This window comes from Nelumbo nucifera, chromosome 2, assembly GCF_055504915.1.
Source record: "Nelumbo nucifera cultivar China Antique chromosome 2, China Antique-T2T, whole genome shotgun sequence".
Classification (NCBI taxonomy): domain Eukaryota; kingdom Viridiplantae; phylum Streptophyta; class Magnoliopsida; order Proteales; family Nelumbonaceae; genus Nelumbo; species Nelumbo nucifera.
The window spans coordinates 35,876,972-35,895,177 of record NC_142650.1 but is presented as its reverse complement, the minus strand read 5'-3'; the positions used below and the strand labels follow the sequence as shown (position 1 = coordinate 35,895,177).

The 18,206-nt window shown below is 35.9% G+C and overlaps 1 protein-coding gene across 1 annotated transcript; it reads left to right on the top strand.

Annotated features, from left to right (window-relative positions):
• Positions 1-285: 285 nt before the first annotated feature.
• LOC104612345 (putative E3 ubiquitin-protein ligase XBOS32) lies at positions 286-12,548 on the top strand. Its single transcript, XM_010279733.3, has 10 exons — positions 286-1,440; positions 1,556-1,615; positions 1,796-1,867; positions 1,982-2,157; positions 2,248-2,408; positions 3,721-3,779; positions 3,866-3,912; positions 6,397-6,537; positions 8,950-9,041; positions 11,875-12,548. Exons 1-10 carry the CDS (start codon positions 1,246-1,248, stop codon positions 12,399-12,401), a joined length of 1,530 nt encoding a protein of 509 aa, XP_010278035.1. The 5' UTR covers positions 286-1,245; the 3' UTR covers positions 12,402-12,548.
• Positions 12,549-18,206: the final 5,658 nt, after the last annotated feature.

Below are 18,206 nucleotides of genomic sequence, written 5' to 3'. Positions count from 1 at the left end.
AACTCTTGATTTTTCCCAGATGTGATGATGGAGCCACAAAGACACACAAAGGGGTGATTAATGATATTGCTTTTTGTGGGTCCCACCATGGTAGTGCGCTGTACTCTGTCTGCTAACATTCTTCCCACTACTACATTCCTGTTCTGTATATCCAACAGCTTACGCATGCATCATCAGACCAATCAAATCCAACGGTGGAGGATTCGAGTTGAGGGTGGTTGTTGGTTGTGTACATGCGTCTCTCTCAGGCCAATCCTAAATTAAATTAATTAAAATAAAACTGTGTTTTTTTTTTTTGGATGGAGAAATAAAACTGTATCTGTTCATCGTTGAGAGATGCTGTTATTTTGTTTTTTTATTGGAGTTTTAGGAAGGGAAGTAACAAACCAACCACCGCTTGACTGAGTTTCCAATCACGGAGACACGCTTTTCTTGCAGGCTTGTTGGTTGGAGACTGCAGTAAAAGTAGTTGTCTCCCTAATCCTTAAAAATTCTCTTAATTTCCTTCTTTTTTTATTTGAATTTCCATTTCTCTGTTTTTTTTTTCACAATTACATCGCATTCTTCGTTTTGCTCCTTTTGCTTCCCATAAGAAATAGACAGCTTGTGGGAATTGTATACAATCTGGGTATTGATCGAAACAGATAAAGAAGGAGAAATTCGATGTGGGTATCGGGTATCTTGGCTCTCAATGGAAAAATTTGATGTGGGTTGTGGTTATTCTTATTGAAAAAATAACGGAATTTGAGGTTAAAAAAGTTGAAGTTCTTGTTGCCTTGTTTTGTCGAAGGTCCAGAATTCTTTTACAAGGAATCTTTGAGCGGTCACATTCGGATTGATTTTTTAATGAGTGATTCTGATGTGGGTAGCTTTTCTTTTGGTGAGAATTTAGGATCTATGTACAGGGAGAGAGCAGGGTTCTTCCCATTTTTCTATTAATCTTGTTGGGTTTTGCTTGAGGTTAGTGAGATATCCAAGCATCTATTCAATTCTCTTGTATGTATTATTGAAAATACCGGTATAGGTTGTGATTAGTTTGGGTAAAGGTTAAAGAATTTTGTGCAGAGTGAAAGAGAGAGAAAGACAGGCCTGAGTTTTAGTTTTATTCGTTTTTTTCTGTAAAATTCATGGATGAACTGCTTGAGTAGTAAAAAATTAAGGGATTTTTTCGGGAGGGGAAACCAAGTCCTTGTTTTTCTTTCTTGTATAGTTGTATATTGTTTTGGGTTGTAATCGTTGAAGATCATGAGATTTCTGAGCATCATGGGCAATTCCTTTGGATGCTCTGCGTCCGGGGAGAGGCTGGTTTCCGCTGCAAGAGATGGGGATCTTCAGGAAGCTAAGGCTTTATTGGAATATAATCCACGTCTGGCGAGGTATTCCACCTTTGGCGTTCGTAACTCTCCCCTCCATTACTCTGCAGCTCAGGGCCACCATGAGGTAATTTAAGCATATGATTTTCCTCTCTGAAATTTAGAATTAAATATACTGAATTGCAGATATTTCATTTTCTTGGTTTCTGTAATGGCTCTATTGTTCTTTTTTTTTTATTCAGATTGTGTCTCTCTTGCTGGAATCTGGAGTGGATATTAATCTCAGGAATTATAGAGGGCAGGTATGTGATCCAGTGCTCATATTGAAATGCAGTTGCCTTTATTTCCCTTTCATGTTTCTTCTGTGGGTTGAATTCTTTTTCCTAACTTCCCATACTTTTAACTTTTTAGTTCCTAAAAAGCTTCTTGATTTATGATTGAGTTTCAATTGAGAATATGATGTTATTTGTAATGTTGGACAGACTGCTTTGATGCAAGCATGTCAACATGGACACTGGGAAGTTGTTCAGACACTGATGCTTTTCAAAGCAAATGTATGATATCTTACCTTTTTTTGTTATTTTCTACTTCCACTGGAAATAGATTGGCTCAAAATATTAAAATTAACTGGAGGATCTCTCACAAACATACACTGGATTGGATTTTAGATTCACAGACAGGATTATCTTAATGGGGGTACAGCACTCCATTTTGCTGCCCTTAATGGGCACTCTCGATGCATCCGGCTACTTCTTGTGGATTACATTCCTAGCATTCCTGATTTTTGGAATATTCTAAGGAAAAGATCTGCTAAAGGAGAACATAAGATGGAATTTGATGAAGGGTACGCTCATCTTATTGTTTGTATATCTTGATTATCTTCTTCCCCATTGATTGTTTGGTAATATTCGACATCCAATTTTGTTTGTTTCAGTGCTCTCTCAAAGGTAATTAATAATCCTGCTGATGGAGGTATTACAGCCCTTCATATGGCAGCATTGAATGGGCATGTTGAGAGCGTACAGTTACTTTTGGATTTAGGAGCCTCGGTTTCTGAGGTTACTGTGGAAGATGGAACAACAATTGACCTGATTGGTAATTTTTTCTTCCTATGACATTTTATTTTACACTTATCTGTTACATAGTCAGTAAATTATTTCTTAGTTGATTATTGCAATGATTTTTTCATGTCTTGGTGTTCATGATGCACTTTATTCTCTTCTTCATCTTTCTTTTAGTTAAGATTCAAACCTTACCCTTTTCTATGGTTTTTATCTTATCCATTTTTTAGATTTTATTGAACCATATGACATTTCAGCCAGTTAATAGTCTAGACATCAGCATTCATGTAATCTGGTTACATTCTGATATAATAGGTTCTTCATCATATTTCTTTCATGGTGTAAAGGTTGTTTATATTCTACATTATGTATTGAGATGTGGTGTCACATTAAAAAAAGGGGCAGCCCAGTGACAAGGCTCCCACCAATGCGGGGTCTGGGGAGGGACAGATGTATGCAGATTTATCCCTACACGTACAGAGAGGCTGTTTCCAAGATTTGAACCCTGGTCACCCAGGTCACAATGGAGCAACCCAAGTGTTGCACCAAGGCCCACCCTCTGGTGTCACATTTCACTGTGGTTAAAATTCTGTCACATCATATTACTCTGTATTGGCAATGTGTATATTTGATTTTAAACTCGAGATTAAGCTCTCACGTTCCAATGCTTTAATATGTTTTTGAGTGATCAATGCTAGTGGAATGTAACTAGAGGTAGTTGTATCATTTTCACCTTCCCCCAATAAGAAGAAAATAAAAAATATCTCCAATTTCTGTTACTTGATAATTGATATGATAAACCTACATATTCAGATATTATGCTACTGATTTGGAGGCTCCTTTGAACCTTGGAAATAAAATACATTTCCTACTGATGTTGTTATCAGAAAGAGATAAAATACATAAACTAAATTTGTGGTACTTCCTGCTCCATTTTACAAGCAACAGGAAATACAAAAGTTAATTGTTTATTGAATTGAATACAACTAGCATGAAAAGAAATATTTATCTGAACTATAAATATATATCCCAAAATCCCTTTCGGAAAAATAGTCCTTGTTTACTATATTTTGGGAACAAAATCAGCTAATCCAAAGAGTCATTATAGATGTGGTTGAGGTAATAGCTAGAATTTCAATCAGTACAAGTATCTTCATTTGAAGTAAAAAAGTCATATTGACTCATTGCTGTTTCTTTAGATATGTTTATCAGTGCTAGTACACATTTGAGGTTAGAGAAAAAAAAAAGAATCTACCTCATTATTGTTTCTTAAGATATGCTTAGAGGCAATATCTAGATTAGGATCAGTTTGAGTGTATGACTTTCCCCTTTTCTTTGATTGCCAGGTCCAGGAAGCACACCACTTCATTATGCTGCTTGTGGTGGAAGTGCACAATGTTGTCAGGTATGTCAGTATTATGCCTTGAATTGATTTTATAATTTTGAGTGCCGTGCTGTGTGGGCCTTATTTTGTGCACATTTTGGATTTAGGTTTTGATTGCTAGGGGTGCCAGGGTGAATTCTGAAAATGCCAATGGGTATCTCCTTTACTTCCAGTCTGTAGTTTAATTCTTATACATTTAGTACATATATTTCTCCATTTTTGTTCTATAAGTATTCATTTGATTATTCAGCTAATTTGAGTTCTTAAGATATGTCAAGGGGAGTTGGACCCTGGAGAAGTCTAATAAATTATATCTCTTGAGCTTATTAGTCATTTCTAAGCCTTTTTTTTATCAATGATAATCAAGGTGTCTTTCTCTTTTCTTAGCTTTTAGATTGTCATTACCTCTTAACCTGTGATGGGATTCATGTTTCTCAATATCTAAACTAGCTTATTATCCAATTATACTGTCGGAATTTAATTTTGAGTTACCAACTTAGCATATATCATTGCAATCAGGTGGTTGAACTAGATTTTAATGCAGGTGAATTGGGGAAAGAACAACATAGTATCATTAGAAAAGAAAAGTGAAATTCAAATACTAGGATTGAGTATGAAACTAAACTTATTTGTGATTTTGTGAAGGCATTGTTATGGGGGGCTTCTTGTCATTGTGGTTAGATTGTAAGGACTTACATAACTAGATTTCCCATTTGGTATGTTATTTCAGCATACAAATCTACATTTTGACTCATCTAGGAGGCATATCATATTCATAATATACTTTCTGTTAGGTTGAAAACTGTTTATGTAGATCATCATATTAAAGTAAGCTATTATGTGAACAAGATTATGCCATCAGAACACAGAGATCATCTTGAATTGATGCAAATATTTGCCATTAGGAACCAGTTTCCTATCTGAACTGGAGCTGTCCTAACCTTTCCCTCCCCACAAAAAGAACCTAAAAGTTCTTGCAGCCAAAATAGCGTAAAATATGGATGAAGAAATTAATAATATAAGAATTTTACTATATCTGGATAAAGAGTTATATAAAGGATATCAGTGGCAATGAATAGCAAGCAATCTGCAATCCTATCAAAGGAATGTGGCTAGAATTGAAGATCAATGGTTCATGTGAAGAAGAAGAATTTAACTTAAGGCATGTTAATTAGAAGAAGACAAGGTGTCTGTATTTTTCCCTTCTTTCTATAATTAAAATGTAATATTCATGTTAGTGAGCATCTTCTCCCACATGATTATAACCGGCTAGAGACCTTACCAACAAGCTAGTTGGATTCTTGTGGATTTACAGTCTGTAAATATGCATGGACGTTTTGCATAAGGATGGATGAAGTTGATTTGAGATTTTCCAGCTTATGCTATGTGTGGTTAGTGATTCCCATGCCTTAGAGTGAACCTAGGCACCCTATTGAGTGATTTCATATTTTCTCTCTTCTCTCTCTCTCTCTCTCTCTCTCTCTCTCTCTCTCTCGCTCGCTCTTCTTTTTTAATCCTTAAAGAAGTCATTACTTCCATCAACAGCCATAAGTTCATTAAAAAATATTCGTTCAATATTCTCAAAAGGACTAGAACTGATCCAGGTTACTTTTCCTTCAACTTTCATCAAAATCACATATCCTTACATCATTTCATCCCACAATTCCACCCAAACCCCTAGATTCCTTAGTTTTTTGAGCTTTATCCTAATCCTAAAATTTTCATCTTTTTTGTACCAAATGTCCCAAAATTCCACCCAAACCCCTAGATTCCTTAAGACAGTCCATGGCACATAAATCATTATTTTAGAGAATGGCAGGCCTTGGTATTTAGTATTAATATCTTATTCTATTTCAGTTTTAAGGTTATTCAGTTCCCTGTTGACCTAGATAACAGTGTAGTTATGTGCACTTAGGGACCAGTCTCCTGTTTACTGTCTTCCAGCTACTTAATTCTTTTGTTGCCTCTCCGAAGTTGATATTTAAATATTTCAGAAATTTCAAGGTTTCATTTTTCAACATTATATAACATAATGTTTTTATGGTATGGGATCTCTGTTGGATATGGTTCATTCTGAATATGTTGATTAAAACAACTTGAAACAATAGTTGAAAAGACATGAAATTTTTAAAGTAATGGAATAAAGTAATATTAATTCTCATTGATCCATAGAGAAAACATTTCTGTTCATAGTACTACTCTTTCGGATTCTATAACTTCAACATTAAACTCCAATATTTTCTAGGTAAGCATAGATAGTAAGAAACATAAAATTGTTTGAGGTTGAGGTATTAGATGTGGGTTCTGATGGTCTAATTTTTATTGTCAGAAAAACTACTCGGCCTAAGACCCTGGATGGCCAGGATCATCATTGGGTAATGGGTCATTTTAATTGATCATTGATTGTTGAATTTTATGACCAGAATTATATTTCTGATTGATCATTGGCATGCCTCAAGAACAATGTAAATGTGAAAACGTTGTTGGTGGGTTTTAAGTTTTTTTTTAACTACTGGACCCTATATTAGGATAATTTTATTGTTTGTTTCTGGTTTTATCATCGTGCTGTGCATTCATATTTCTATTTTCATTTAATTAATTGTAACTTTTTATCCTTTTTGTATTTTTCTGTTCACAGATGGACTCCTTTGATGGTGGCCAGATCGTGGCACAGAGACTGGCTTGAGGGAATTTTAAGCAGACAGCCAGAAGGCCGGCCACAAATTCTTCCTTCACCATATCTTTCTCTCCCCCTTATGAGCATTGTTAAAATTGCCAGGTTTCTTTTTTACATTTCAACATTATTTGAATGCACCTATCTTTTGTTTGGTAAGAAAAGGATTCATTAATGAAGAAAGAAGTGGAAAGACACGAATAGCAAGGGGAAACACAAATTGAAAACAACACAGGAACAAGACAAGAAAAAAAGGAGCAAAACAAAAACAAGAAAACTGCAACAAAACCGCACAACTAGCTACCCCTGGATCAACAACAAGACTGCTAACAACCCAAAATCCTTCCTTAAAACTTCAGCCATCCAAATGGGGACAAAATCTGAGGAGTGGCAAGCCTTGCAAAAACCGGATTTTGCAACCTCATGAGCAGCAACATTAAAGCTTTGCGAACACCAACTGAACCTGAAAAATCTTCCAACACACAAGTGCACAACTTCGTAATATCCTTACAGACAAAAGGGATTTCCTGATCAATATTAGACTCCTCCCCTGTTACGCTCTGAATTAGTGAAGGCTATTAGATTCAAAACAAGCATTCTTCAAGTCTTATGAAATTGCAAATCTCAGTGCTTCCAAAAAGGCTTTAGCTTCAGTAACTAGAGGGGAGGCTCCTACAAGGGCCACAGCCCATTCCCCAAAAAACACCAAATTTCTATATTCAAATTTATAAAATACCACCTGAATTATCATCTATGATGCTGAATTTTTTGTTTCAAGCGATTGCAAAGATCCTGATTCCATGGAAAGGTACATTGTACATTTTGTTCGTTAATGTTCACAATAAATTAAGATTTCAAATGAAACGCGTAGGTTGATGTGGAAAACTTTGAGAAATGAGCTGCATGTGAAAGTTACTGGATGTGAAAAAGAAGCTTTATTTCCAAGTTTAAAATCTGACAAGAACTGTGGTTTTTTCTTCTCTTATTTTTGTTGGGGGAGGACTGTTTGGGAATGAAATTAGAAATACAGTTATCCATTTATTAACTAGGTTTCAGATGGAATAGAGGGTAGGTCAATTAGGATAGAGACATTATTGGGCTTACGGATCTCTTGAGAGAGTTACGAAGGGGGTTAAGCCTAGGCCCTATCATAAGTCTAGGAGGACTCCTAGACGAAAAACAATTTTAGGTTCATTTTAAAAGTATAAGTTTTTATACTATTAAAATTACTGTGTGGATTTATTTAGTAGAATTTGGTGACAAGAAACAAAAGTGCCTTAAATATAGGATTCAATGAGGGAGAATGGGAGTTGATATCTCGAATGTGGGACTTAATGAGAGGGAATTGAATGAATTGAATAATAGTACTCAAATTACATTTTTTGCCATCACATAAAGAGGGGTATTTTAGTCAAGAAAAAATTTAGAAACTTCAGACCCTATTCATACTTTCTATTGTAGTATAGATATAGATGGATATCGATTTACAATCAACTTTGTTGAGTTTTAACTAGAGAAAATGATGTCAGTCTGAAGTACCAAATTACCAATCACTCACCCCTATTTACAACTTTTAAAACATTGTATTCACATCAAAGACTTCAGCCTTGGAAAATTACCCCCAAAATAGTCGCTTTCTGTTGACTAAAGAATCTTGCCAAATTGTCAGCCACAGTATTGCCTAACCTTTGGACCCACCTTAATTTAGCCCTTATCATCCCAGCCAGATGTTTAACTCCCTTTATACTTATTGTACTTCCACGAACCAGTACTGTATTTCTTCAGCCACCCCACAACATTCCTTCTAACTTTTTTCTAAAGTCATTTTCTAAACAAAGGGTTGGTCATCTCAATTCAAACGTTGCAACATCTATATATTTCTCCAGCATATTTTCCAAGTTAAACCAAACACCAGAAAAATTAGGAAAATGATTCAATTTCCCTTTGAATATTGTTTTCCAAGTATATCATTCATTTTCTTTTATTTTATGTGCAAAACAAACACAGACCAGATTCATAGTAAACATGAAGAATTCAGATGATTGAAAAGCAGATAAGTTTAGTGAGATGGTAAAATCTCAGATGATAAGCTTGAAAGTGTAGGTTCATGTATGAGAGTAGCCACTTCATACAAAAGTTGTCAGAGGTTAGTAACATCCTCCTCTCCCAGACTATGGATATCTAGGACCAGGGCTGGGTAATATAGCCTTGTTTAGCCACAAAAATCTTGTTTCCATATGTCAACTGAAACAAGTTATTAGTTAAGACATTAGCACAAAAACTGTGGGAATTTATGATTGATAGGACCTGCTTACTGCAGATGTCTTTCCACCTTTGCGATCATGGAGCCCAAGGTCTTTTTTTTTTTAATGACTTTTGTTAGAATTTATGGTGTTTCAAGAAACACCTTGTAGGAAAATTTCTTCAACCATCTTAGCTTAGCTTTGAAAGGAGTCAGGTCACAAAATTACAGCTAGAACTTATTCTGCACCACATTAAAATTCTCTCTTGTTTCAGGGAATGTGGATGGAGGAGCAGTGATTCACAACCCACGTGCCATGACCCATGTGTTGTTTGTTTGGAGAGGAAATGCACAGTAGCTGCTGAAGGTATGCTTTCAGAAATTTTGAAGGGTTACTATTGTATACTTTCAAATTTTTCACGAGTACATCTTGAAGTAACCCCCATGTGGAATAAAATCAGTAATTGGCAGTAAGAGGGTTGAACCCATTGAAGGCTGGATTTCAGAATGGTATATCCATAAAATATAATAAGAAAACCTTATTTGATAAAATCTAATGGTCAAGGGGTAAATCTATAAAATACTGAAGCTTATGTTTTGTACTATATTTCAAATTCTTTCATCCAAATCACAAACTTACATGTTCAAACTGTTTGGAATTTGTGTCATTGTTTGTTCCTTCTCTACTCCTTTGCTTTTGATGGGTTTCGTCCATTTCTCTACATCTCCCACTGATTAGATGGGAACTTTGTAAATCTATATGAATGAATTTTGCCCATCTTGACAAAAGGTCTACTATTTTAGTTTCATATGTTTGAATGTAGCAAGCATATGCTTCCAAATGTTACTAATGTAGGAGAACAGTTTCCTATTTTACTTGTTGTCATTCAATTCTGTGCTAGTCGTTCAGCAAAGTAAGTGGAAAAAAAGTTGATTTGACCTTGTTACCCAGAAATTTCTCTTATTTCTCTTACATATTCTAATATATGAATTGTAATATTCGTTTCTGTGGTCAGAAGTGAAGATTGTAAATGCTATAGATAGTTCTTTTGCTTATTCATGCCTTAAATACTGTCCTTGATTGCAAAAGTAAAGCTACAAACAGTTTTAAGTAATTCTCACCATCCAATCAGTAGTCCTTGTTTGGTCATTCAAAAACAAAATTAAGAATAATGAATATATCTCAATTGAACTAAACCCAGCACGTGATTATTTAGGGTAAGATGAACAAAATGTTAAAGAATATATTCCCCCCAAGAAGCCTTCTCTGCATTTAGAACTTTCTACTTTTGTATTTTTTAGTGACCAAAGAGGATAAAAAGAGATAAATCAAAAACAAAAAAAATGGAACAGAAAAGAAAGAAAGCCATGTGATGGTGCATAGTTTATGTTATAGGCATTTGTTCATTTGTTGATTACAATCATCCAAAATAAGAATTGAAGTCTTAGGTTTCCTTCTGTGGTCTGGATGATTGTCGTAGAAACAACCTATGCAAGATCTTCATTGCTAAAGCTTCACGATTGGATTAAAGTTCAAACACCTAATGTCAGGGATGCATCAAAATAATGTAGTTTTGACCATGGATCAATTGACTAGTTTTGCAACTTATTACCCAAAGATTGAAAACCATGATGTTTCTGATACGACTTATGCTGAGTGACATAAAGCAAATTGCAAGGAATTTGAATTGGGAAAGCTTTCCCATCTTTGATCAGCTCTACTTAAGCATTGAAGAAGCTTCATTAATCAGGATATTGTCGCCTCTACTGTGATAGTTTTCCAACCTGTTGCTTTTTGAAGACTACTTGTACATTTTTATCCAATTCCACATTATCCATAATGATAAAAAAAAATCCACATTAGTCATTGGATGACTTTTTACATGTCCATCCATAAGAAGGCAAGCAACAAAGTTGGGGATACCAATTCAGAAGGCAAGTATAAATGGTCGATCATGGACAAGAAATGAGTCGAAGTCAATGCAGAAGCATAAATTTGAACAGAAAATGCAGTTCACGATTCTGTCCTCTTGATTGTCTGAACTTCTCAACATTTGGATATTTAGTAGTCATTAGAACTTAAAGATAACTGTACTGGAACAACTTTATTCAGAACCTTCAATAAGAAGCCTTCTTATTGAAGCCTTCTCTGCATTTAGAACTTTCTACTTTTGTATTTTTTAGTGACCAAAGAGGATAAAAAGAGATAAATCAAAAACAAAAAAAATGGAACAGAAAAGAAAGAAAGCCATGTGATGGTGCATAGTTTATGTTATAGGCATTTGTTCATTTGTTGATTACAATCATCCAAAATAAGAATTGAAGTCTTAGGTTTCCTTCTGTGGTCTGGATGATTGTCGTAGAAACAACCTATGCAAGATCTTCATTGCTAAAGCTTCACGATTGGATTAAAGTTCAAACACCTAATGTCAGGGATGCATCAAAATAATGTAGTTTTGACCATGGATCAATTGACTAGTTTTGCAACTTATTACCCAAAGATTGAAAACCATGATGTTTCTGATACGACTTATGCTGAGTGACATAAAGCAAATTGCAAGGAATTTGAATTGGGAAAGCTTTCCCATCTTTGATCAGCTCTACTTAAGCATTGAAGAAGCTTCATTAATCAGGATATTGTCGCCTCTACTGTGATAGTTTTCCAACCTGTTGCTTTTTGAAGACTACTTGTACATTTTTATCCAATTCCACATTATCCATAATGATAAAAAAAAATCCACATTAGTCATTGGATGACTTTTTACATGTCCATCCATAAGAAGGCAAGCAACAAAGTTGGGGATACCAATTCAGAAGGCAAGTATAAATGGTCGATCATGGACAAGAAATGAGTCGAAGTCAATGCAGAAGCATAAATTTGAACAGAAAATGCAGTTCACGATTCTGTCCTCTTGATTGTCTGAACTTCTCAACATTTGGATATTTAGTAGTCATTAGAACTTAAAGATAACTGTACTGGAACAACTTTATTCAGAACCTTCAATAAGAATGCAATGGAATGAGGTTACTGCCCTTGAAAAAAAAAATGAACTTACCTGATCTACCACATTTTCTTAAAATTGTGTAGGTTATGGGTTTTGAATTTTCATAGGACTTAACAATTGTTCTCATCTTTCTGTCATTTACTTTATATGTTATGTTACAAGATAATCAAAGAAATACTTTTTCTAACTGTACAGGTTGTGGTCATGAGTTCTGTACTCGGTGTGCCTTGTACCTCTGTTCCACCAACAGCACCTCTACTGTTGCACATGGACCTCCAGGCTCAATCGCATGTCCTCTTTGTCGACATGGTATAGTTTCATTCACCAAGCTTCCAGGCACTGGCCCAGTAATTAAAGAGATTGCAAGGACAAGCTTATCTTTGTCCCTATGCACATGCTCGGGTGAAAAATCAGACCCCACAATGCCAAACCAATTCTGCAAGCCTGATTTCCATTTCACCCGGATTTCACCTCTAGGCTCATCCTCCTTCAGAACGCTCAACTGCCAACTGTTCCAATCAGTGAAGCTCAATTCAAGCCTTTGCCTGGGAGCTCCGGACACTAGCCCTTCGCTAATTCCTTGTTCCACCAATAGGAGCCTACAGAACCAAGTGAGCAGGTGTTCAAGACCGAACTTGAGACGATCAGCTTCTCACAGCGAGGGTAGAAGGTCTTGGCTCTCTGCATTCAATCAATACGTTCTAACAGGCAGTGGAGGCTGAAATTTTACTACTATAAATTACTCTTTTCTGTCACAATGTTCCTTGGTATTTCAAAAAGATTGAACTGCTGTGTTTTTTTTTTTCCTTGCAGGTTTGTAAATATAGAAATATCTATTACCATGTATACAAATCAAAATTCCCTAGTCATTCAGGCATATTGTTAAGCATTTTGACTTTTTGGCTTTTTCAGCAAGAGAAGTTTTGGGGCATGAGATATTCATATTTCTTCATTCCTAGGCTTCAGATTGCACCATGTCCGTAATCAATTGCATCAGGCCCAGATATTTGGCAGCTTTGAGAGCTATGTAGCGTAGTCATGGCCATTAATTTTCATAGATGAACGAATCAAGAGTTGCACAGATCTCTGATTAACGCAATAGATTTGTAGTACTGCAAAATAATTTCTTTCAATAGCATTAACCCATTTAGAAATGGTGGTTCTATTGAGTTCCCAATTTGAACCGGTGGGATGCATGATTTGGCTACTGATACAAGTGCTGGACTGACAAACGGACTAATAGGTTTCAGAATTCAGATGACCACCGGAAGCCCACTCAGATGATTCAAACAGTTTCATTATAGGCTATGCAGAGTCAGTGTGCAGACTTTGGGCGGCTATTTTTTATTCATGAAATATTGGAAATCATACATCTGATTAATGCACCATGTGTAAGTAATCAATTCGGCAGTTCAGACCTTCAGGTCAACGGTCATGTGAACTGGTAATCGAACACAAATTTAAATTTCAGTGAAGGACTGGACTTTGGCATCCAGTTACCGACTTGCAGATGAGTTAACTCAAGATGGATAAACTCTTTTATAACACCAAAAAACACTTTCATGGAGAACGTACAGAGATCAAATTGAAGTAAACCATTCATTCAGGGATTCATTGACAGCTCTCATTGCTTTTACAAAATTACAATTTACATAAAAAGCAGAAGATGAAACTTCTAAAGTGAGCATCATACAACTTCAAATTTGATTGTGGTCATATTCATTTTGCTTTGGCTTCAAAACAGCATATAAAATACAATTATTCAACAACAAATAAATGTTGTGAATTAAGCTCCAGAGGGATAGACAAGAAAAGAAAAGTTGGGAGGTTTGATAAGGATGCAAATATAAATAGTAGATAGGAGCGGAATAGAGAGCGGCCATAGAAATTCTTTTAAAAAGGAAAAGTCTTGCAAGGTCAAGAAAGAAAAATGAAAAATATAAAAATAAAATAAAAATAAAATATTAAAAGCTCAGCAAGGATAGCACCTTCAAAGATTTTTCAGTTTCTTCCCCTCAAACTTGATAAGCAAAGGGAACGAAGCTTCTTGCATCATGAGACAGGAACACTTCACATGGAAGGAAGAATGAGAAGACCGCTGCATAGAAGAAACGTAAGGAGAGAGAAGAGAAGGCATAAAAGGCATATTGTTTGTTGTGGTGTGAAGTTTGAAGTGATAGAAATTGGCAAGTAATGATCCTTAACGTAAAGCACACAAGGTTTATATAAGAAAAGAAGATGAGAAATAAATGAAACAGGGAGAGGCCTGACATTCTAAATGGGTGTTTAGTTTGCTGCACATACGAAAAAGTAACTGATTAGTCTTACCAAATTGAAGTGATGAAGTAACCCAAAAAGTGAGAAAACAAAGTCTATAAATGGAGAGCTGATTTGAGTTGAGGGAAGGTAAGAGTAGAAAGTACAGATATGGCAGTGCAGTTATGAGACTTACCCATCCATGACAAAAGCATCTATCACTGTAATCCTTTTCTCTTCACATCTTTTACCTCCTTCCTCACGCAATTCGATAAATGTTGAGTTTCAAGACTTTTAAGAGTTAAAAGTTTCAAGTTTTTAGGAGACCAGGAAACCAGATGAAGAGAGTGCAAAACAGTAGTAGAAGAAGAAAGGTGAAGGACTACTGTCTCTCTGCTGTGCTGCTACGTCTCTTTCATCCTATTGTAACATTGCTTTGACCACCTTGGAAAATCCTAACTTCTATAACAAATTTCTGAAAACAATTTAAAACCCCAATTTATAGTTTAGAGTCGTGGTACTTCTATAAGACTATATATCTAATGCATTATTAATTATTTATTATCATTATTTTAAAGTGAAACAACGAAAAATTTTTGAATTAATTTAATTATTTATTATTTTAATGTAAAATCCCAAGACCCAGATGGCCTGAGAATTCTGCAGGGAAGATATTCAGATGCCCTTTGGGATGAAAATTATCATAGATCTCAGTTCTCCATGCAAAAGTAATCATATTTCACAAATACCCACATAACCATGCATCCACACAAACAAATTGCATGGGCTGATGGGCATGGCCGTCCTAACTCCTAACAGCCTTAACAGCCTTGACTTGAGCTTTCCCATGCATGACCCATGCAGGAAGATAAGTCATGGGTTCCCATATCTAATGTCAGGGATTCTGCCAAACAATATCTTTTGTTGAGTTTAGGGGAGAGAAAGCACAAAACAGCTTTGTATTAGACTATTAGCAAAGTATAGAGTAGGCCATTAGACCATTAATACCTACTTTTTCTTGTTAAACTTGCTGCATTAGACTAGGATCTAGGGTTTTTGGGTCTGGGATTTTTTTTTTTTTTTTTTTTTGTGGGTAGAGTTGTTTTGGTGATAACTGAGAAGAGAGCAATTATTCTCATGTTGCAGAGAATCCTGTTAGACATGACAACATCCCATACCATACCCCCTTTTTAATTTGTGTGTATATCTTCTTCTAATCTTCAAAACTTCGCTCTACTTTTTTCCATCTGACCACCCACATCTTCATCATCTCTTCCCCTCTGTGACGTGACAACACAGGCCCCATTCAAGCTATTTCTCTCTTCCTTGCAGCAGCCACCTACGTAAGACAAAGTTATCAACACACAAAGGAAACAGTCTCTGACCTTCTCTCTGTGCCCATGTGTCTAGTTCAGCAGTTTTCAACTCTCAAAGTGAATGCTTAAGCCTTAACACCCTCTTTTATCCTGCGCACCCTTGTGGGTTAATTAATGTGGCCATCCCTCCTTCGTGTTTGTAGCTGCCAGAAGACATGATGGGTGTTAGCAGTTTGCCTTACTCTGAGTGGTAGATCAACAGTGAATAGCCTAAAGCTCTCTTGTTTTCCTTCCATTAAATTCGTTGCAGTTGCAGACTTGTTGAATTCTCCATCCAAACTTTGTATTTATTCTTCAGACCAGTCTCAACAGTGAGCTCTGGCCATCATGAATTGTTTAGCTCCATGGCTCAACCGCCTGATCTATTCCTCTCGAGATTTGAGCCCAATGAGCAATTCACGAATTAGGTCAAACTGAGAGGGAACCGAGGAGAGGAGTGACGATTTGAACCGCTCATCTCAAAGCCGGTCCATGACCGAGAGAAGGATTTTTTTGTGAAAAAATAAAGTGTCCTATTGCCATTGAAAAGCTTGGAAACTAGGCTAGGCTTGGGTTGGCACTAAGCAATCCACACACGCAATTGCACCCTAACAAGCTAGACTGCTAGAGATTCGACAGAGCTGGCCAATGGGTTCATGGTCAATGAGCCGCATTTGGGTATCTAGAATTCCAGATCCCAGCCAACTGCAGCTAGCATTCAAATCGAATTGCTCTATCAGATAACAAGGATCTTGATTCCTGATGGATTTTGAAGCAAAGGAAAAAAAATACATTCAAGCTGAATCGAAAAACTCGTTTAAGATTGAAATCTGGGTTAATCACTAATCAGGTCGGATTTTATTTTTATTTTTTTAAGTTTAAATCCGGGGTTTCAGTTTGCTTCATCTACATTGAAATCAAGCAAGATGAAATAAAAGCTGAAACAAATTAAAAAATAAACAATCAAATTATTTCCACTCTCATACTTTTGCACAAGTGCAAACAAACCAGAAACTGCCGCACAATCTCGACCCAGAGATGCTGTTTCAGATAGTTTGGTTGGCTGCAGCCTGCAGAGAGTGGTGAAGCTGATCGGTAGGGCTTGCTAATCTGATCAGGACCATCAGGGTATGAGGTTGGTAGGCTCGGGCTGGGTCTGTTGATGTCCCCTCCCAGCAGTGGTCTGCCATTTCAGGTACTCCTGAGTCCTGATGGGCAGCTGACAGTCCAGCTTCTTCTGGATATACAGTCAAGAAAGCAGTTTTTGTTCTTGGAACTTAGAGGAACCATCAAAAAAAAAGTACTCGGTACTATATTCATTGACAGTATATTCTATGTAGGCTGAATTTTCAAACTTATTGAGTGCCATTTCAAAACGGCTGAAGTGGCTGAACCGGGTCCCAACCCAATAAGGCAATAAGCAAATGTGCAGTGCCGTTGCTGAACCTAAAAAAACCCTTTTAGGCTGTGTTTTGGTTTAAAGGAAAAGATAAGGAAAGGTAGAGGTTTCCGTACCTTTCTCTTCCTTTTCCTAAGTTTTCCACTTTTCCTTTAAACCAAACACAGCTAGGATTTAATAATTGAGATTGGATTAGCTGAACGCAATAGCTGCGGCTGTGGAACCATTATTAATACCCCACGCTAGTCATAATTAGCCATGGCGTTCAACTAATCCTAATTATAATAATTGGGATTTTTGGGTTTGACCCAATAATGGATAGCTATATTTTTTAAAATATGATTTGATAGTAAACCTACTTAATGTTAAATTGATACATTTTCACATCACGATATCTAATTAGACCTATTTACGGACTGGGTTTTGGATTCAATTTTATACTATGATGGGTTCAGGCTTTGGGCTAGGCATGTTAGAATTTTACCAAAAGTCAAGTCCAAGCCCGGCCCATGAATAAATCTACATGTAATATCATAAGAATATCATGAGAAAAGTAGGTATTGGATGAGATCGGCTTCAATCAAGGTAAACCCATGCTCACACCGTGCCAACAGCCTCTTGCAACTTTGCATTGGGAATATCTCCCCTTGAAAGAAAGCACATAAGTACGGAGATACTCCCAATGCAAGGCTGCAAAGGTTATTTGAACGGGAGTTGCCCTAACCGAAGCCAAACTTGTATTGGATTGAGGGTATCTCTACAACATGCCAACACCAAAGCTATCAATTGGCTGGGTTTATATGACAGAACTGAACTAATTGAACCAATTATGTTAGTTCTAGGTGTGGTTTGTATCCCAATCAACAATTGGATTTGGACTGGTTCTTATTATTTCAAATCAATTAAGACCAGAAATGATATGCCCATCTGAGTTGAACATCTATCTACTCAAGCTCGGGTTAACAAGAAAACATCAAGCTCGAGTTCAGGCTCAAGCTCAATTCTAATTAGAGACATGAGTTTAATTTTGGCTCAATTCAAAAGCTTGTATGTTCAAACGCTTGGCTCAAGCTTGATAGTGAGCCAAGTTTTATATAAAAAATAATATATATATATATATATATATATATATATATATATATATATAGAGAGAGAGAGAGAGAGAGAGAGAGAGAGAGAGAATTAGTTATTATTATTTATAAAAAAATATTCTATATAATTTAAGCTCAATTAGTCTTGAAAACTTACGAACCAAATTTTTTTAGGCTTGTGCTCAGCTTAATTAGCAAATGAATCTACATATATATTAGGCTTATAATTGACTCGAATCTCAGTTTAAATTGAAGCAAATCGAGCTTTTTACGAGTCAAATTCAAATATCTCATGAAAATCTCAGTTCATGTCTACTCCTAGTTAATAATATATAGTGATCTCCTATTTTTTATTGTAATATTTCTTATGTTTTATGTCTAAAATAATAAATTGATAATTTTAGCTAAAAATATTTGTGTATCAAC

Excerpts from the sequence above, each read along its gene's own strand:
- LOC104612345 (XM_010279733.3), top strand. The coding sequence starts at position 1,246 with ATGAGATTTCTGAGCATCATGGGCAATTCCTTTGGATGCTCTGCGTCC. Across the intron at positions 1,441-1,555 it reads CAGCTCAGGGCCACCATGAG|ATTGTGTCTCTCTTGCTGGA; the intron begins GTAATTTAAGCA and ends TTTTTTATTCAG. Across the intron at positions 6,538-8,949 it reads AGCATTGTTAAAATTGCCAG|GGAATGTGGATGGAGGAGCA; the intron begins GTTTCTTTTTTA and ends CTCTTGTTTCAG.